Source organism: Pinus tabuliformis, chromosome 9 (assembly GCF_031772625.1).
Source record: "Pinus tabuliformis cultivar Carrire ecotype Pingquan chromosome 9, CPIR1, whole genome shotgun sequence".
Classification (NCBI taxonomy): Eukaryota; Viridiplantae; Streptophyta; class Pinopsida; order Pinales; family Pinaceae; genus Pinus; species Pinus tabuliformis.
The window spans coordinates 818090719-818112819 of NC_142307.1; the positions used below are offsets into that span (position 1 = coordinate 818090719).

The 22101-nt window shown below is 39.8% G+C and overlaps 1 protein-coding gene across 2 annotated transcripts in view; it reads left to right on the plus strand.

Annotated features, from left to right (window-relative positions):
- The window catches only part of LOC149151304 (indigoidine synthase A family protein), a 351057-nt gene that overhangs the window by 42243 nt on the left and 286713 nt on the right, over positions 1–22101 (plus strand). For both annotated transcript variants that reach the window (XM_089438524.1, XM_089438525.1), the window contains exon 3: positions 10851–10962. In XM_089438524.1, coding sequence (XP_089294650.1) covers positions 10851–10962 — 112 coding nt within the window. The remainder of the gene's footprint in view (positions 1–10850; positions 10963–22101) is intronic.

Here is a 22101-nt window from a genome sequence, read left to right on the forward strand (position 1 = left end):
TTGCTCTTCCATAGATAATTCAACATGCAAGACATGGTCACCAATCAACTATAGGTGACTGTCGTCTGGTAACTCTGGCATAAATCTAGATGCCTTTGTACCTATCGGCTCCTCATCAACGGTGGAGATGTCTCCCAGCACCTCATCAATGGTGGAGATGTCTCCCAGCACCTCATCAACCTGTGGTGCGCTACTATTACTTGAGTACTCAGTCACAACCTCGGATATCTCATCAATGGATACCTCAACAACAAATGTCACCTCCTCAATGGTGGACACCTCCGTGTCTCTTGGCACCTCATCAATGGAAGGCCTTGTGGGTGTGTGCTCTACTCTCTCCCCCAATGTGTCAGTCAGAGCTATCAAAGGAATCTTCAACAAGGGTGACGCTTGTGTCACACTGGACATACTAACATGCTCCTCATGCTCTAGTGTGCCCAAAAAAACCTCCTCCTTAGGCTCCTGATATGTAAAGCTAGGTCTCCACCAGCAAAAGCGCCCCCTAGTCTCACCCTCTAACTATTCCTATCCTGTCTGCTCCTTTTGAGGAGATTTGATGCCCTGATTCTGTCGACTTTCCCCACACAATGTAGATGGTTGCACCCCCATAGCCTACGCACCACTAATATCTCTGTTGTAAGGATGAAAATGGATTTGGTCTGACACCTTCCTCAACTTGGCCAATCTCTCATCATTCCAATGGATTCCATCCCAGAATTCTTGCATACTAAATATTCTTTGAGCCATAAGTTGTCTATGGTTTAACCCATCACTGTGCATACATGCTCAGATCTTCCATGATCTAGATGGCTACTCCATAGCTGGCCAAGATCATGGCTCTGATACCACTGTAATGTTCCTAAATAGGAATGTAAGTGATATTCAAAGCATGCAAACAATCCTGCAATCAGAAAAATGAAATGTACATTAAGCACCCATGGAAACACTGGAAATAGAGAACTGTTGAGCCATTTTATTATTTCTTCAGGAGAAAATACGATATTAAAATAGAATGGTGCACCTGGGCTTGTCTCAATGGACAAGCATGACAAAACCCAGGTGAGAAAATGCTGAACTGAAGGCTGCTACAACTGCTGCACCAAATTGAATTGCGTTGCCCCAGAACACTGCTTTATCTGTTGACTTCGAAGGGCTGGAATCACTGCTTCCCGTGCTCAGAAAATTATGAGATTTCAGCTCCTTGCTCCTTGGCCTAAACCTAGAAAAACCCACGAAGGAATTGGCCAAATGTTGACCTTGGAATTTTGGCCCAAATTCCCCTTAGCTCCTCTAGCTGCTGGCTGAGTTGGGACCCTTGTTTGACCCCTTAGATCTGCCTAGAAAATTCTATAAATTTAGGAGTGTGATCCTTGCCAAAAACCCAGAAAAACCCAGAAAGGGTTTCCCTTGGTTCCAACCTTAAAAAATTGACCCTTCACAACTTGGCCCTTCTCCAATTTCGAATTATGTTGCTGTGACTGAGCCTGTCAATCTCTGCTATCCTAACTCCAACAATCCTCCTCAAATGGCCCTCTAAGTGATCTCCTACTTCTCCTGGCCAGCTCTAGCTCTACACTTCCTTCCTCCAACTCCCACGTGAGCTTAGTGATGGCTCTCTGCGTAGGCCTAGATAACTGTAAATAGGATTGCTGGGATGCTGGCTCTGCTGGCTCCAAATTCACAAGAAAGGTTGGCCCTTTTCTGCTCTACCAATCCTGTAACTCTTTCGACAAATTCTTGATCACTGATAGCTCCAAACTCTCCCTTGCGTATTCTCTAGGTAGCCAAAAACACACACTCCCTGTTGTGACTGAATGGTAGTGCTATAACACACTCCCGGAACTCCTAAAATACTTATGGAACTGCCTCTCTAGGACAGGCATGGATGGTCCCCCGAAGTAGAGGTTGAATCTCCTGCTTGAGAGATTTGTGGCTAAACAACTAGTTGACTCAGCTAAACAACAGAGTGAACAATCAAGTAATTTTGATTGCAAGGTGTTTGAATGAATCCCAAAATGAGAGCTGCTCCCTCCTTATAACTCCTTGGGCCTCCCTTGCCTCATGTGGGCCCCTCCATCCACCTATTCAACTTTCCCTCCAAGCTATATAAATGGGCCAATTCAAATTCCCATGTGGGTGGCCCCCACATTCCACTAGCAACCAAATGAAGTCGAACTGCCTCCTAAGTCCGTAAGTCGAAAATGATGGTTTCTCTTCCTTAGCCGAAATTGTGTAGCAACACCCTATCACAAATGTGTTTGAGAAGGGACATGACACACACTCATGTGTGCAGACTAAAGAAAACTCAGACTAAAGAAAGCTCTATTCGGGCTCAAGCTGGCTCCCAAGGCATGGTACAGCCAAATTGACAACTACATGCAGCATATGGGATTCGTCAAGAGTGACGCAAATCCCAACCTTTACTATTTGAGGGTAGAGGGTGAGTCACTCATCTTAGTATTGTATGTGGATGATCTCTTCTTGACAGGGTCATCAGGGCTCATAGACGACTGCAAGAGGAACTTGGCGGTAGAGTTTGACATGAAGGATTTGGGGTTAATGCGCTATTTCCTAGGATTGGAAGTTTGGCAAAAGGATGAGGAGATCTTCCTTCGGCAAGGAAGATATGCTAGAAACATTCTGAAGAGATTCATAATGTAGGATTGTAGACCCATGTCTACACCCATGATCAACAATTGGAAGAAAATAGATGCAACAGATGACAAGGATGTTGATCCCACCTTGTATAGACAACTCATCGGTTCTCTCATGTATGTGGTCAACACTAGGCTAGATGTCTGCTTCACAGTCAATACCCTCAGTTAGTTCATGGTGGAATCGAAGAGGGTACATTGGACAACAACGAGGCATATTTTGAGGTATGTGCGTAGCATAATCGAGTAGGGGTTGAGATATACTTGAGGGGATGACGTCAGATTATGTGGGATCACAGATGTAGATTGGGCAGGCAGTTCAGTGGACAAGAAAAGTACCTTCGGATATTGCTTTAGCGTTGGATCATGAATGGTTTCTTGGTGTAGTAGGAAGCAAAAAGTTAGTGGCACTGAGCTCTGTAGAAGCAGAGTATATGGCAGCAAGCACAACTACGTGCAAAGCTATATGGATTCAGACGCTGTTGGTAAGCTTGCTCAGGTAGAGGATGGAGGCGACCAATGTCTACTGTGATAATTAGAGTTGCATCAAGCTCTCTGAGAATCTAATGTTTCATGACAGGTAGAATCACATATATATTCGGTGTCATTTCATCAAAGATTGCGTGTAGCGTGGAGCGGTCCAGCTACAATATGTTCCCACGGATGAGTAGGTTGCAGATATACTCACGAAAGCTCTAGGAAGAACTCGTTTCAGTAGTAGGGACAAATTATTTCAGATGCTTCTCAGTTGCAATAGTTGCAGTTGCAGTAGCAACAAATGAGAGGGAGTTGCAGTGCAGACGTAGAATTGGCAGTAGTATAGCAGTGTCAGTAGCGACACAGATGCAACTTTAGAGTTGCGCAGTGGTTGGTGGGCAGTGGCCAGATATTTGTAGCATGACAAGGGTGATATGGAGACAGGATGTTGTAGCAGTAATGAAACACTAGAACACCTTCCTCGCTATGTGTTATGTGTGTGTGCTAGAATATTTCTTAGTTTCCAGCGCTATTATTTTCCACAGTTTTATTTGTGAAGGTTGTAGTGTGATTTATTTGATATTTGTCGTATCAAATAAATTGTTAATTAATAACAATTAAAAGAAATAATTCCAGTTGTTGCAATAGGATTTCAGTGGTGAAATTTTCACATAGGGACACATCATAACCACCAAGGTGAAGTAAGGGAACAAGTATACAACCAATAGCGGTCAATAATCCAATTCCAACTTGTGATCCATACTAGAATGCCTCAAACATTAAATGAAAGAACTTGAATGCAAAAATGGTTAAAGCACCTCAAAATAAACAATCCACCTTCATTAGATGAGTAGGTTACATTAATGAATGCACTGGTCGGAATGGATGAGACACATCTGAGGTTGGGTAACTATGGATTATGTTAGGGTTGCTGGTTGGTAAGCTACAACGTATTGAAAGAAACTTCTCCTAGGGTTACCCATGTATATGGATAGGTAATAAGGCCAAGACATACACTGTACAAGCACTCATTTTTTGCCATATTTTTAGGAGTAAGAGGATAGTTCCTTGTTCCATTATGCATCTAGAGTTTGTGGTCGACCCTTTTTGGCTTGAGACCATCTTTAGATTGGTCTCTTTTTTGCATCATATTTGGCAGTTTGTTAACTCGACTATTGACAAGGACCATTATCCATACCTTGCTTACTATTCCTTCGAGGCCTTGGCCTCAAAAAGGCCTATTAGATGGCTTCACAATTGTTGGTATTTTGAGGTTTTAGGTCTTCTATGGTTGGATGGCATCTTTATGGACTGTCTCCCTCCTTTCAAGTATCCCTTGAATGCTCTTGGACAACTTCTGCTGTTTAAGCGGGACAATAGTGAGATTATTAGAGATGAGATCTATGGATAGTTTGTTTAGGCCACTTGGGTCAACCCACTAGGGGAGTTGTAGTCTAGAATTTCACTCCGTAGAGCACTTGTTGGAGCTAAGAGATGGCCTCATTGTTCGAGACCCCTACACTTATGACATTGGATGTATGCATTTAGGATCCTTTTGGGTTAGTGTTGAGTAGGTTCACATAGGTTTTGGGAGTTTTCCATGTATGTTGTATGCATACATACATGGAAAACTCCCAAAGCATGTTGTACGCATGCTTTGGAGGAGCACTTTATCATTAGGTGTCGTATTTACTATGAGATATGAGGGTATTTCCACTGCCCCTTCAAGGAATATTAAAACTCTCTCTCATATTTGCCCAATAACTGAATTAGTGGTGCTTAACCTTGTTTATGGAAGCATTCTTTGGTCTTCCATGCTTAGGCCATCCTCTTACCTGAACACTACTTTGATTATTACATTTTTTTTCTAGTGGTCCCAATCAACAAGGACACCAATGGATAGAGAGCAACACCATTCTAGCAGAGTCCAAATGTGGGAGATCTTGGTATTAGTGCAACGACCTCTTTTTGTTTTCCCAATAATCAATGTAGTGGCCTCCTTTGACCATATCAATGAGCTGCCAATGCTATATGCTCTTCCTCATCCTATACAACATCCTTGTAATTTGTTTTTTGACAACATGCTTTCCTTCCTTATAGTGCTCCTTCATTGGACTATGTCAATGCAACTGTCATGACCCATCAAATGTGCTCTAAAATATGCAGTTAACCCTACAATAAGCAGAGCGCTCCTCAAGCTCTAGATGAGTTCCAAGTTGGGATGATCAAGTGCCAATTGTCTTCTTCTAGGCTTTTGCATTCTTCAAGAAAACTAATGGCTTCCTCAAATAGTGGTATACTTTCCAATGAGTGAAGATATCATTAACATAACTCGTCAAGCCATGCCAACTGGCTACTTGGTCTCCCTTAAAATACACTTATGTCAAAGGATTTCATATGCCATGTGTGCCTGTTTGTCCAATGCGTTTATCGATTAACCAACCCTTAATATCCGTTTCAGTTGTTGCATGTATTGATCTGCAACTTGCATGTTACTGCTCAAACTAGTAGGGGACCTAAAGGGGATTCCTAAAGGGGAAATGCCAGACATAGGGCAAGAAATGGAGACTTAGCCCACTGTCACCTTAGCTAAGGCTCCCTACTATTTATGGACTTTCACCGATGGGAGGAGACTTGGTATATATGGAGTCACAAATGAAGGATAAATTGACAAGTGGATATAAAGTGATCCAAAGAATGGAGCTTGCTTGCTTTCTAAGCAAGGTACAATATCTTCTAGGAGAAGGATGTGGGGATTTGAGGGCTAGGTTTATGGGATATGACTTGTGAAAGAGTTTCCCAATCACTAAAATCCTTATTGAAATTGATATCCCAGATGGTTCTTGAAGAATTGTCTTTTCAAAGGAGTGGGACCACATAGGACTAGATGGGCCCAGCCCAGGTCAAGAGGCAAGGATTTGGCAACCAATGATGTTATTAACCCAAACAAGGAGGGGGCAAGGATCAAAGAAGGAATTTTCACTTAAAGGTGTTGAATTGATCCTACGAGGCACTAACCTTGGGGATACTAGGGCAAAGTTTGATCTTGGAACTAGGGCTTGGCTTTTCTCACAACTCCACTGTCGAAATGGCTTCAAAATTGGAGGAGGCCTTGACGAAACCCCAACGCAGGAGAGGCTATGAGATTGAACTTTTCAGAGGGCTACTTCATCGGGAAAATGATGCCCTGGGTAACCCAACTTGGCTAGACCTAGGAAAAGGTGAAAATGAGTTAAGTTTTGAATGACCATCTCTTGGTAGATTAGTGCCTTAATCTTGGGAGAATGGACTCTGATAAATATGAATGAGGACCTTGTTTCTTAGTCAAGGAGGCCTTAAGACTACCTTGCTAGCCTTCTAGGGCAAAGGGAAACAACCTTACAACTTTTATACTTAGACTTGAAAAAGGTGATGTCTTATCAAGATGAATTCGTTGATAGAATTATCCCTATGAATTTTCATTCAAATTACATGGCCCATACATTGAGAGATGTTATATAGAGACAAAATTTCACAATTTAAGTAGTAAATGCATGCAACAATTAGCCCTTAAAATAGCAAAAATCCCAATCCAATGTATATGACAAAGTAAAACAAGATTAGCATTAAAAGCATGTAATTACATGTAATAGAACATATCTAACCATCCACAATTTGACAATAGAGAAGCTCCAAGATATGATAAACTAAATCCAAACATCAAAATTCATCCATAAAGCTCCAATTCATTCTCCAAGAAAAAGTGCGAAATTCTGAAAAGAGAGAAGAGATCCAATCCAAAGTGATGATGAACAAATGAACTCATCTCACTTGTATTTATACACTAATGAGGAGTTCGAATTAGTCTCCTAGGCCTACATAAGCCCCAAAAATAAAATAATGTGCCAATAACCTAACTTTTGGTGACAAGCCCAACAAACTAGCTCACAAATGAAATAATAAGCCTCTTAAGAAGTCAGATGATGAATAATACATGTCATAGGGCCCTCCAAGAAGCTTGATGAAGTCCATAGGTGCCATAATGAAGAATAGGACCCTCAAAAGTGATGGACAAGGGGTTGGCCCTTGTTCTCCAAGCAATAAACCTGTGGTGCTCCTAGTGGGTGTGGGGGCACAATAATAACCTCATGGGTCTTCAAATGAGTCGAAGATGTCTGTCGATCATTTGCAAGGGCTCTCATGATGGTGGGTGATGTCACATCATCCTACAAGTCCTGGGTCAGCTGCCAAGTGCATGGTACATTTGTGGGGTCGACTGGGAAAAGGTGAACTAGGTGCATCTTCCTCGTCCAATAGTTGAATCTCAAGCAATCTCTGAACATCCTCGGGGATCCTAGAGTGTTGTCTACTGCTGTGGAGGACCATGGCTCTCAACACATGCCCTACATGTGCCAATGTAGCCCTATGGAGGATTAGGACCCCGAATAGGGAAACCAAAACCCAAGATGAAGACCATCTGCAATCCTGCATAAGATCCAATGCGTCCCTTGGCCTTCTAGTACAACAAGTCACTAGAGAAATCGAGTATTTGAGCTTACCAACCATGGACCACAGGAAGGGACTTCACAATGGTCTGCCCTTCTATAATGGGTTTCAGGATGTGCCAATGTCTCCCAAACTCCAAATGGGGTTAACCAAGTATCCTATTAGGTGGTTTCTACTTCTAAAGGGGATGATATGCTCAAGGTACATCCTTTAAAAGGTGGTGGTATGTGATAGATAGGTGAATGAAGTAGGGGATGAGAAGGGACAACCCTGGGCCACATGCTTAGGGACAAAGGTTGCTAATAAAAGGGAAGCCCACACTTGGGTTTATAATGTATAGGAGGGAGCAATCGTGGTACATGAGGTGCCCCAACCTTGATTTTTCCACCCTTCTTTATATGCTTTTTGCCTTTTATGATTTTTCTTCGATTAACTGCTCGGGGCCCAAGGGGTAAGAGCATGATGTATGAGATGTAGCAGTGGATACCTCCTTTTAGGGTAGAGCGGTTCATTGTCCACTAGGGTTGGGACAATCATGGGTTCCTATATGATGAAGGAGGTTCATAGAACCTGTAGGAACCAGGGTGATGGCCATGATGATGGGGTAGAGCTTATGTATTGGCTTTTTCCCATGTGCTAAATGTGTTTGTCCCGGCCATCTTTTTGCATTTTGTGGTACATTTTCCTGTTGAATGTGGCCAATTATGCTTTTATCTTTCTTTTTAGTTGCATCAACCTCGGGGCCTCATTCCAAGTCTAACCCAAGGTGTGGGCAAGGGGATGGGGAAAGCTAACCGTATGTGGACCCAGTGGGAGGAATGATGAATGGGGTAATAATGAGTGGAAAGGGGTGTAATATATGCGGATAAGGGAGTGGGACCATGCAACCAAAATTAGGGCTTCCCGTGAAATACCATCTCTAAAGCCAAATGGTCAGTAAAAGAGATACCCGAGACTAGAATCCAAGGTTAATATCCAAAAGGGGTCTAGGGGACAAGAGCACAGACCTAGCCCATTCTTTCTGCCGAATCCCCCCATTAATCCATGCCTAGAAGTGTCCATGATAAGCAAAATACAATACTCAATTACCAAATTACAAGGCATACCTTTAGGTTCGGGAGGCCCACCTTCAAACATATGATCATGGCAGATGGTTGAGGGACCACAGGCTGGCTCAAGTGGCGGAGAAATGGCACAATGAGCTAGCTGGTGGCTGCAAGGGCTGGTGGCTGCCCGCTGAGGACCATCTTGGAGAAAAAAATTCTCCTGGGGACATCACCCACAAAATGTTGGGTAACATTACCCATATATGGGGCCTCTTTCCTTTTTTGAGAAGGTTGACATTATTTGGGAGAGCAGGCATGTGCATGAATTTTATATTGTAAATCAGGTGATCTAGATTCTAGAGTATAGGGCTTGATGTCTACAATATACTTGGCCGGATTGTCAGCTGTATGGTTTACTTCTCTGGGAACAACATTGATGTTGACAATGTCAAAGAAATTATTGAACATATCTCATACTTGATGTTTGTACTGCCTCAACCTCGGATGCTTGGTTTGAAACACTTCTTTCACTTGATTCACAATGAGGTGCTGATTGAAAATGAAAAAACCTGTATAATCTGCCTGCAATGCATACTTTAACATGTTGCTGGTTCAATGCTGTTATGAAAACTCCTCAGATTGATTTAAGATTTTAATGCCTCCATTGCTTCCGTTATAAGCTGAAATCTTCCAGGATCAGTATGATGAAGTGACTGTGGCCATGTGTCTAGGATGCTTCTCCTAGTGTATGAACAAATTTTTTTATGAAAAGAAGATAACGAGTCATTTCCTACAACCATAATTAAAGTATGATGATGTTCATCAATAGAAGCAAACAGCACCATTGAAGTAAACTTGCTTAGGATATTATTGAACATGTTTGCTGTCCGTGCATCTTTGGCATGCATGGGTTCAACTTAGTCTTGTTGATATCTGCTTGGATTGTGTCGATCGGAATGTACATGAGTACCTGCTACAGGACTCTTATTTGTACTACTACCAGATCCAAGTGAAGAAGTTATACCAGGAATTTTTATGTGGTAATTGAAGTGTTGATGATGTGGTGCTAAGAGGTCTGTCTTTCTGAATTTATATGCCAGCGGTTCAGTGAGGTTACAAGGCAGTATCAAAATTCAATTTCCTTGGTCCTTGTTATTCTTTAAAATGTCACTTTAGATCTAGGTTCACTCACAGAAACATACCTTGCCATCTTGTATGAAATTTAACATAATATATAGTAGTGCTAGATGATTCATAGCTGTGACAATAAAAAATGACCAGTACTCACAAATTCTTCTAAGTGATTCAGTAGATCCACAACAGTACTATCATAAAATTGCCACGTCAGGGAATAGTCTGAATGGACAAGTATCTCGGACAGGCTCCTTATCCCACCATTTCTTGCATGATCACATAGTGAGTAGACTGATTTTTTCAGGCACTTAACTAATGAAAACCAATCTTTGTTCTGAACCACAAAAAATGACAGATCAAATCAGTTGATTTGTGATTCAAGGGGCAACACCCATTGGTGTCTATGGCTCCATCCACGGAAGCATGTTTCAGTCAGCAGCAGCGACTTTTATGCAAAAAATTGATCATTTTGTTGCTAGAAGTAGTGATGAAAAGAGCATTAAAATAATCCTGGCGTTGCGGCAAAAATGACATGTCATCTTGAAGGGTAGCATATACTAATTAATGATATAAATTTATAATATATGATATACTAAGTCATTAGTATCTACCAACTAACTCATCATTATCTTTAATTCTCATCTTGTGATTCTAGGCTAATCTAGCTTACATGGCAGTGTGATGTGGCATACATGGCTTTGATGTGGCATAATTGTTTTCCCAAGCTCTTAAATATTTGTCATTGTTGAGATCTATCTTTATGTCCCAATGTTTTGCATTTTCAGCAAGTTTGCTATACGTTTCACTTGGATTTTGGTCTCTCTCTCTCTCTCATATGTATATTCTTATTATTTTTAGTTTTACTGCCTTATTGAGTATTGTAGCATAGTGCATGATGCAGTTGGTCTTAAATGTCAAATTATAATTCTATGGCTAATTATCCATAACATTTTTCAGAATCATGATAATTACTTTGGGAATTCTTTGTGCCTTTTCGCTGAGCCATTTAAGTAGTGTTCAATTTATCATTAATTTGATGTTTTAATGTCTTTAGGGTGATGTTGACAAGGTTGATGCATCGAATTTCAAGATTTCACCTTTGGTGCAGCGTGCTCTTGTGGATGGACTTCCTATAGTTGCTCTTGAGTCTACCATAATTTCACATGGTAAGGCATTGAGGGAACTTTTCTTTTAAACCTCTATTTACTTTCAATTAAAGTGTCTATGCAGTCTATTGTTTGGAAGCATTTTCCTCAGTTGGAATGGTTGATGAATGTAATTTCATATTGGTTTCTCAAGAGTATGTCCATTCTTAAGAAGTAATCATGTGCCAGATTGGGATTTAATAGAAGTGGAGACTCTTGATAATCAGAAAAGTAAAATTGAGCTTTTGATAGGTCTATAACATTCTACTGCTACCTGCACCAGGCTGCATACAGCAGCAGGTCTGTACAGCAGTTTGCCTGGGTTCCTGTGTGCTGCAGAGCAGGAGGGAGGTGCATTTATTAAGGGAAGGAGAGAGCACATGCATGTGCCAAACATAGCTTGTTTCCTGTTTTGTCACCTTCTGTTCAATGCTGTTCCTGATTTTAGTAATTGCCAGTTAAGTTCAGTTTTCTATTTCAGTTCAGTTCAGTGAGACACGTGCATGAGCTTTCCTTGGGGAACGATGTAGATCCCTTGGTAGCTAGTGTGTATTCACGAGGAGCTGACTGAGGGCACAGATCCCAAGGAGCACTTTGTATGCATGGGATGCTACTGTCATCCTCTGGTTGGGGTGCATTGACTCAGGCATTGTTATCCATGCAGAAGGGTCACTAACTGCATTGGTTAGGATTAGTGTTTGACTCTATCAATCGAGGTTGTTTCTTCTATGTGTCTATTTACATTGTATTTTCTTTCTTCATGATTCTATAAAGGGGTAGGGCACACAACTATGGTGGTTCAAGAGCGAGTTTTTAAGCTATAGCATTTTACGTTATTGGTTTCAGATTCAATACAAAACAGTGATGCTGTTTTGAGAGCTTAGATCTCTGAGTTTTCTGTTCATGTTATCAGGATTATGTGTTTGTTGGTTAACGTGCTCTACAACTCTTATTTTGATTGGTGTTTTTAGTTTGTAGCTTTTCTAGGATTTAGGTTAAATTCTTGAGTGCAGAATCACTTACCATGGTCTGATTTTTGACATGGTATCAGAGCATGTTTAATTAAATGTGCTAGGAATCCATGTATGGATTGTAGTGCTTCTACCTGGTATGAGGAAACATCGAAAGGTTTCAGGGGTGGGACACCCGAAATATACGCTGGAAAAAATCACTGTGCCCTGTGATGTTTGTTCTAGGTTGCCTACTGTTTTGTTTAGCCGTGTGTTCTAGGAGCATCAATATGATTACATTCAGTCTCAAATACAACTTTATACTGGAAGGTCCCTTCAGCTTTGTTCCATGGAAGTGTCCAGCTGCAGATGCTACTGGAGGATCTTGAGATTTGGGATTTTATGGATTCCAAGGTTGTAGAGCCTGGCGATCCTATGCAGTTGGCAGAGTATAAAGAGAAGCTGGCCAAGACAAAGTGAGTCATCCTCGATTTTGTGAAGGATTACTTGATCCTTGACATCATCAAAAGGACCATAGGTAAGAATATGCTTGATGCCCTAGTCACTTGCAAACATCAAGTGAAAGCTGTGTTTGAGGATAATCTTAGAAACACATAGATGAACAGGATATATATTGTAGCCAATTACTCAATGCAGATTACTAAACTCCATAATCAGCTTGTAGCAGTTGGAGAAGAGGTCAAGAGTGAAGAGTTAGTACCCATAACCTTGAACGGGTTTTCATCTTCTTGGCAACCCTTTTTTCTGTGGTGTCTATGCCTGAGATAAGCTTCCCCACCTTTGAAAAGCTATGGGATGATTTCATCCATGATGAGATGAGATTGGAGACTATTGTAGCTGTAGAAAAGGAAGAGAAGAATTTTTGCTCTCGTCAATAGGATGAAAGAGGGTAGTAAGAAGGGAGGACCCAAGAAGGGTTATAACTTATAAAGGAAAGAAGAGGATTTGGTTTCTTTGAATGGGGGCAAGAAGGACTCGAGTCAAATCAAGTGTTTCAAGTGTTAGAAGCTTAACCAATATGCTTCTTAGTGTCTTGAGAAGAAGTGGAAGGGAAAACCACAACAACAAAAGCAATTTACAGTTTGAGATGGCCTTCTTTGTGGTCTTATTTCTTTGTCTAACGCCATGTCTGGTGTTGGATGGTATGTGCTGAATGGAGCATCTAGACATATAATCTTCAATGAGAAGGCGTTCATTAGACTTCAAGTAGGAGGCAGACATACAGGTGGAGCTTGGTGATGATCTTGCATATCCAATAGGAAGATTAGGTTCCATCTCATTATGAATGCCCTTCAGTAATATTTTTGAGCTCCATGGTGTTTTATATGTACATGGTTTGATTAAGAATCTACTTCTAGTTATTTATCATTATTTATTATTATTATTATAGTTTTACATTATTTGTATTATTTTATATATATTTTTATTCATAACATTGCCTTCCTCTTCAAAAAGCTTTGTCCTCAAAGCTTACTGATGAAAGGGCTTGATCTCTTTTCCTGTTTCGAATATCTTCTCGTCTCTGAACTTTCATCTTCATTGATACAAGACGATATGATGCTCTGAGTGATAAACAAAATTGTCAGACTGAGAATGGATCAGACCATCCTAGATTAATCTTTTGTGGATCTGATCATTGGAAATTTGCAATGAATTGTTATCATAGGACTAGATTCTGCGAACTTCAATATTCCTTGGAACATAAATCTGTTGTTCTGTTCTATATGGTTCAAATATGTAGACCGACTTAGTTGTATGCTCTTGAGATTTAGATGTCGATAAGTTCTTATGGTTGCATTTTCCTTTATCATGTGTGTGGTAGCTTCCTGATTTATTTCAAGTACTGTTGTTGTTGAGCTTACTACTGAATCATCACTTGGAAATTCCATTGTTTGAACTGCAACTTCTGACTATGTTTTAACTTTTATTGGTTTCTCATCCTCTTGAGTTTTGATATTGACTAGATCAGTATTTGTTCCTTTTTCTTCAACTTGAAATTTTACTACTGTAGACTTCAATACTTCTTCATGAGTATTGTTTTAACTTGTCATTTCGTGACATTCTTGTCACTTTTTAGTTTCTTTATTTGCATAAGAAGGCTTTTGTTATGATTCTTTAAGCGTAAAAGCTCTTCGTTTTCTGAATCATTGACTTTGTCCTTAGTATCCTTCTCTTTATCTTTTACACTTTTGATTTGTTCTAGTAATTTTTTATTAAGGTTCTTTAAGCATAAATTTTCCTCTTCCTTCTCTGATAGACTTTCATTGAGCTTCTGGTCAGAACTTTTTCTTTTTTTAGTCTTTGTTTCTTAACCTTAGATTTCTTGACCTGTGAAATTAATTTTTCATTGTGGTTTTTAAGTCGATGAATTTCTTCACTTTTATTGGATATGACTTCTTCAAGCTCCTTTTGTTTCTTTGATATTGTTTCTTGATTCTCTTGTAGCATCAGTTTTGAAATATCCTTAAAGTCTTCTAATGACGACAATCTTGACTTTGACTTCATTGTCACTTCTTGGAATGTGATCATTTTTTTCTTATAAGGAAACATCAAAATCTTTTTTTCTAAGTTTAGCATGAACATACCCAATTATTTTAACCAAGGTTGACAAAAAATTATGTCAATCTTTGGGTTAAACATAGTTACGACATGGAATTGAGAGATGCATTCATAGTGGTCAATTATTACTTGTAAATCATTAATTTCATACTCTTTTTGGCCAAAAATATTTGTTCTTTCCCCTATGCTTGACTATGGAAGTAATAGTTGATTCGCCAAGTTAACATTGATATAATTTTCCTCGTCACTTGTGCTGATAGCGATATTAATCTTCTTCCTCTAGGTATTTCCTTTTAATGTAATTAATCTACAATCTATAATTAGTAGGCTTTTGTAGGAGAATTTTCTTTTCGTAGTCATTTCTTTTAATTATCTCTTAACTTTTATCCCTTATATCTCCTTTGAGTAAACTTTGATTTTTTATTAATTTTTGTTTTTTTATTTTTATCTAAATATATATTTTTTTATATAAATTTTTTTTCTCTCCTTTTATTTTTGAATTCTTTTTCCAACTTTTTTTTGTTTTTGTTTTTTTTTTTATAATAATAATTTATATATATATATATATATATATATTAATAATAATAACTATTATTTTTTATTTATATATATAACCTTTTTTTTCCTTGTTAATCTTTCTTTTTAAAACATAGTTGTATATGACCTTAATACAATTTGTATTAATACATCACATTCCAATCGATATGACCTCTCTTGACACTAATTGGGTTGTTTTGAAGTTGGAGGGCATGGTTCTATCTTATGGTTCAACAATTAATAGAAGATAGAGCATAGGACCAATGAACCTGTAAGTTCTGTGGCAAGGTTTAGTAGAGAAGGCAACAAATAATGAAAATAATGGCGGAGTGAGCAAGCGATGGAGTGTTTCGAAGTGTCGAGGTTGGTTGCGAGGGTGATGCATGGAAGCTTGCAGAGTCATGGGCGATGGAAGGATAGTAGCGACAAACTACGGATATACAACATAGAACAATGGGAACAATAATGGAGATTGAGACCGGAACAATGACGCGGTTGGGAAGAAAGCTGCGATCAGGAGAAATGGCTGGAGACAGATCAGATGATGTCGGGGGAATAGTCGACATGGTAGGGAAAGGAAGACACAGGGATAACAGAGAAGTTCGAGGAGTTATGGGACAATGGATGATGAGATAGGTAAAACAATGAACTAGAGGTGGACGACAAAAGACAGGGTGGCTAGTTTGGAAACACGGCAGCCGTGAAAACAAAAAATGAACAGCGGAAATTTGCCATTTAGCAAGGCAGTAATGATGGTTAGAAGTATGGGGCACAAAGAACACAAATAAGAGGATGCACAAGCAGACCACAAAATGAGTTCAGAGGGAATGTGAGCTATAAGAATGCAAACATCTTATATATATATGATTTTTAAGATTTTTTTTTAATTGTTTTGTTAAGATTTTTTTTATAATATTTTTTTTTTATAATTTTTTTAATTATATATATATATATATTTTTCCTATAATCTCCTTTTTTTTTTCTTTTATGGCCAAAGGCCAACTGGCGAATTGGAGAAGCCCCAAAATCTTGTAGCGAAACGCTTCAACGACAACAATGAAGTTGACAAATTTTGATGGCCAAGGAGCTAGATTGGAGAACGAGGCTCTGATACTAATGTAACGAACAAAGTTCGTATATTCAGAGGAATGCTCTTATACCAATGTAATGAATAAATTTCGTATACTCAGAGGAAATCTCTGATACCAATGTAATGAACAAAGTCAACATGAGTAGTAGAGTAATCTTCAAAATACTTCTAAGATGTAAACATCCATTGTAGGACAAGTAATTATATATTGAATATTATAAAGAATTGATATGAGATGATTACAATGAGGGTGAAGGCCTGCTTATATACCCTAGGCAGGTACCTCTTCACCAATGGTTATGTCCTTAGGGACATACCTTTTCATTAAGTAGTTACTAATTAATCATTATTTATTATTATTATAGTTTTATATTATTTGTATTATTTTATATATATTTTTATTCATAACAAAAGTTTAGAAAGTCCAAGAAGAAAGACATGTCCAAGGTTCAATGCTTTAAGTGCAATGATTTTGGACACTTTAAGAGGGACTATCCAAGCCAACAAAACAACAAAAGAAAGGAAAGAAGTGAAGCTCATGTAGCCGAGGCAGTGGGAGAACCTGAGAAGAAGACGAAAAAGGAAGAAGTGAGGGATCTTTACTATTAAAGAAGTCACTTTGTTGGTAGGTTCTTTATATAGAATGTTCTTTCCTTTAGATAGTATATAGCATCAAAAAGAAAAGCATGTGATAGTTGCATGTCTAGAATTTGCATGATTAAGTTGCTTTGTAAAGATCATCTAGATAAATAGATACATAGACCATTTTTGCATAATTTTCATCCAGGTATTATCTAACATTATGTTAGAAGATGTCATCTTGTTTAGTTGAATGATCATGATTCAAGAAGGATCATCATTTTGGAAGGTCCTTGGGAAAAGCATCATGACAAAGTTAATATACATTCCATGTAATATGGAGTTAATACTAGTAAAGGGATGAAGGAATGCAATGGGTTAGGATATAGGACATATAGCTAGATGTGGGATAGGAGGCATAAGGATGCATATTGGAAGTGACTCTTGGTTAAGATTTATATTTATGGAATTTGAGAAGATGCTTATATGATTGTGTGATGTTTAAAAGGGAAGAATATGACTTACTTAAGAGTGAATAAAAGATTAAGACTTTCTCTAGAATATGTGAAATGATGATTAACATCCAATATAATCTCCGGAAGAAAAAGTTGTAACTTGGTAATCAAGTTCGATCCTTGGGTACTCTGATGCAAGAAGGAAGATTCATATGGAGATGGGCAATAAGGATGTTGATGGAACAAAAAGGTCATCATGATGAGGTAAGTTTGATTTTCATTATTATTGGTTATGTGGTTAACATATTATTTGGCTACCTGGAAGAATGTTGTAGGAATACATGATGACAGTTGAGGCAAGTTCAACTGTATGAATGAAAATGAATGAAGAATGTCGAGAGAAGCTCAACATATGGTACCTAGCAACTATGAAGTCAAGATGTGTCCATCTTGGGATTACAAGGTAGCAGTGCGAAAAGATAACTCGAAGGTCAAGGGAGATAACTTTCATGCAGAAGCTATGATTAGATTGAAGTTTTGGAAAGGCTCAATACAATGCCTTCATCTATGATGATGAAGATGGAAGTGATGAGCAAGAAGAATGACCTGGAACTTGTCACAAGATTGAAGAGTGAAGATGGCTTCATGATACCACAAAAGGAAGCAAGCTTGAGATGCGAAGAAGAGAGGGAGCCATGTAGCTATGAAGATCAAGTAGCTGGTAATCTTATGAAGACAAGCTATAAGGCTTGTGATGTTGACTTCCCAAATAGAAAGAAAGTTTGGATCTCCTCTAGTTTTGAGAGGGAGTGAAAGGAGTCTCCTTGAATGGGAGTAGGGATCTATTCTCTAGTCAAAAAGAGAATAGGGATGTCCTCTTTAGTTGAGAGGGAGTGATGTTGGACATCACATGTGCATTCTCTTCTTCGAGTGATGGAGAAACAATGGCAGAGGATTGGATAAGTGTCTGTGGTTTCCTTGAGGATAAAACATCCATGAAAGGAAAGTCACTGACACTCTTTGAGGATGTCACAGGTATCCAAGAGAAGAGTGGTTGAAGAGGACTGATATTCTTTGAGGACTCATGATTGAAGATCCAAGATAAGAATAGTCCTAAAAGGGGCATACCTTGTATTCATCCAGATGGGGTATGTACTTTGTAGAGGTAGTGCGGTATCACACATAAAGCCTCCCAACATAATGCTCTTGATTAAAGTAGAGCCTGTCTAGTTAGGCCTCAGAGACAATGCTTACAGTTTGGCTTCTCAATAAGACTCTTCTTATGAGAACTCTTCAATTTGAGAATGCTGTTTTACTAGTTGTACAATTATGAACACCTCCCTAGTTAAGAGGGAGTGTTGGAAATGTAACTAGTTTCAGTCTTCATAATTTTTGTTGTACTCATTTCAATATGTATCCTATGTAACAAACAAAAGAAGAAAAGAAAAAGATATTATTATAAAGCATGGGTTTCATGCCCATTAGTTGATGTTCTCCTAGGTAAAAGCATGTTCTTCATGCTTCTAGGGTTTATTAGGTCTTAAGATTTATTGTCATGAGTCAAAGGAGTCAACATCATGTTTATAAGACCCTTCTGGGCAAAATGTAAATGTAAAAAGAATTCTTTTGAGTCTGGAAAGTTCGGGAAACTCCAAAAGTACAAGTCGACCTAAAGAAGGGAATTCGACCTCTTGCAAGGGCTATATAAAGAAGCAGTTTGACCTCATTTAGCACTCACTCACTAAAGAAGTTTGATTTATCAAGAAACAGTTCAATCTGTAGCTGGGAAGCTGGAAAAAAGAGAGCGAAGGTCTAAGAGAAGAAAGAAGGACGAAATATCTTAGTTTTGGGTTCGCTCTCTCTCACATGTGTGAAGTTCTAGGGTTTTTGGTGCTACAGAAGGAGGCCGAAGTTGCAGGAGGATGTAATGTTCCAAACTAGGAAAAATAGTTATAGGCAAAGCAAACAAATAAGGCAACACCAGAAAATTCAAACATGCACACCCATGAAAAGTCCAGAAATAACAACCAACTGAGCCATTTTATTATGATATGGGAGCAATAGTACAATAATGTGGAAGAGGTGCACCTGGGCTTGCCTCAATGGCAAGCGTAATCAAGCCCAGGTGATAAAATGTCAAGCCCAGATGAAAGAAACAACTGCTATAATGATGCCCTATGCTGTCCCAGTGAAATTGTGCTATCTGTTGTAAAGATGCTGCTAGAAACCCTACCTTCGGTACTCAGAAAATTCTACCAAATTAACCCCAAGCTCCTCAAACAAAGACCACGAAAACCCAGAAAGGGTTTGGCTTGGTTTTGACCCTAGAAATTCGGCCTCCCAAGAGCCACGTCCTCCTCCAATTGCTGGAAAGTACGGCCTGCCTGTAACTCTAGAAAAAACACTCCAAAAAACTCCAAAAACGCACGCTGAGATACTCTTCCCCAAAACTCCCCTTATCTCTCCCAGCAAGTACTTGCCCCACAACTTAACCCACAAACTCCCATGTGTGCCTAATGAGAGACTTCTGTGTTGGCCTTGGGTGCTGTAAATCATATTGCTCACAAGCAGCAAACTCCTGCTCCCAAACTTCTCCCAAAGGCTAGTGTCCCCTTGAAACTCCTTCACCAGAATTCTCCCGGCAATTGCAGCCCGGAAGATCCTTGAAATGGCTTCCACGTGTTCCCTTCCTGTGTCCTCCTAGAATACGCACTCGCTGACTGATGGGTGGGTGTTATGCTCTAAATCCTCTCCAGCACTCCTCCAGAATGGTAGAATGGAACCTCAATAGGGTGGCACTCGTGGTCCACCGAAGAGAGGGTGAGTTCTCTGCTTGGAAAACTCGTTGCTAAATAGAAAGTGGCCTGACTAAGCAACTCGAGCAATTGAGTTGAGTTCAATATGCAAAAAGATACCAAATGAGGCTGGGCCTCTTCTATTTATAATTCGTGGGCCTCTTTTCCCCATGTGGCTTCCTCTACCTAGTATTTCAACTTTCCCTTCTTGGCTATTCGAACTTTCCTCTAAGGCAAGTGCATGTTTCCTCATGTGGGTGGCCCAGGCTTCACCAAAAAAATATTTCGGCCTCCTTTTCCTTCCTAAGTATTTTCCCAAAAGTCTTATGGGTCCCATGGCTTCCAAAATTGTCAAAATTGTAGAACAATGAATCTGTGACAAATTAATTTAGGAAGGGACATTACAGTCCTCCCCTCCCAAATGTTGCTTGTTGCTAAGCAACTTCCACATTGGATGCTCACATATGTGTTCACCCTCCCAGGTGGCATCCTCATCTGGTAAGTTCCTCCAACGCACCAAATACTCTCAAATGGTCCTGCTCCTCAACTTCCTCTCCCTAGTCTCCATAATGGCTTTCGGTTCCAGAACCAGATGCCCCTCATCATCCAATGGTGGAAACTCCACAGTTGCGATCACCTGCTAGCCCAACACCTTCTTCAGGCATGAAACATGAAATACGTTGTGGATTTTGCTCCTTGGGGGAAGCTCCAGCTCATAAGCCACCTCTCCAACTCTTCGAATCACCTTGTACGACCCATAAAACACGACTGTAGCTTCTCAACTCCTTTCTGCTTCAAGGTGGACTGGTGATATGGCTGCAATCACAAGTATACCAAGTCCCCCTCCTCAAACTACCTCTCAATCTGGTGCCTATCTGCATACAACTTTGGCTGGTTTTGAGCTGTCAATAAGTTATTCTTGAGAGCCTTGCGGATGTCTTGGCTATCTTGGATCCAATCTTTGGCTTTTGGGGCCCTGTTGTCTCCAAAAACAATGTCAACAAACGACAAAGCATCATATCCATACAAGGCACAAAAGGGTGACATACTGATGGACATGTGGTGGGTGGTGTTGTAGCAGTACTTGTTGAAATTTCTAAGTATTACTTGATAGAAATTTTATCTGTATTCTCTGGTTTGTTTCTCCTACTTGTTAATTACGAACAAGTTATTTAAACATATAAATATCGAAATAAACACAATATAGTCTCAACCATTACAGATCAACAGCTGAAAGAAATAGCAAACACGCAAGTGACATCGTTATTTTTGGACTTGTCCCTGGAAAAACCCAACTTGGGAAAACCGGTGCAACAATTCAGGGGGTTATTTTATTATGCAGTCTTTCCTTGAGTACAACTGGGTGCCAAACCAGCTCACCCGACAGAGAAAATAATCCGGCAGTAATACCTCTCTATTCGGAAGCGCAAATATTCAGAAAATCTGCCCCACAAAACCCTCTCCAGCACAATTGAAGCACTGCGTCAAACCCTCCTGGCCTTTGTGTCAGCCTGAAAACCCCCTGCGTCAGTTCTCTGAGGCTTTGCGTAGCCTCTCTGGTTCTTTGCGTCAGTCCAACAGCCTCTGCGTGGCTCCCTCTGGCTTTTGCGTCTACCTCTGTGCCTCTGTGCTGGTCTTCGGTACTATCTCTGCCTCTCTGCCTTGTACTCACTGCCCCTCGCTGCAAACTGATCAGTGATCACTGATTCGCCTTTTCTTAGCAAACCCCACTCTAGAAAATCGAATGATTGATCACTCTGGTGTGTTCTCCAACTGACCGTCAAGCCTCCTCTTATACTTTTCCTGTTGGTCCTTCTGGCTTTTGCGTCTATCTCTGTGCCCCTGTGCTGGTCTTCGGTACTATCTCTGCCTCTCTGCCTTATACTCACTGCCCCTCGCTGCAAACTGATCACTGATTCGACTTTTCTTAGCAAACCCCACTCTAGAAAATCGAATGATTGATCACTCTGGTGTGTTCTCCAACTGACCGTCAAGCCTCCTCTTGTACTTTTCCTGTTGGTCCTTCAACGGTCGAGATTACATCTCTAATCAATGGCTAAGATTAGATTTGGCTTGATCCATGCCATTTGGAACCTTCTAACCCAGTTTTATATTAATACCCATTAATATTTTATTTTTCCTAAATTTAGACTTAGGAACTCCATTAAAAATAT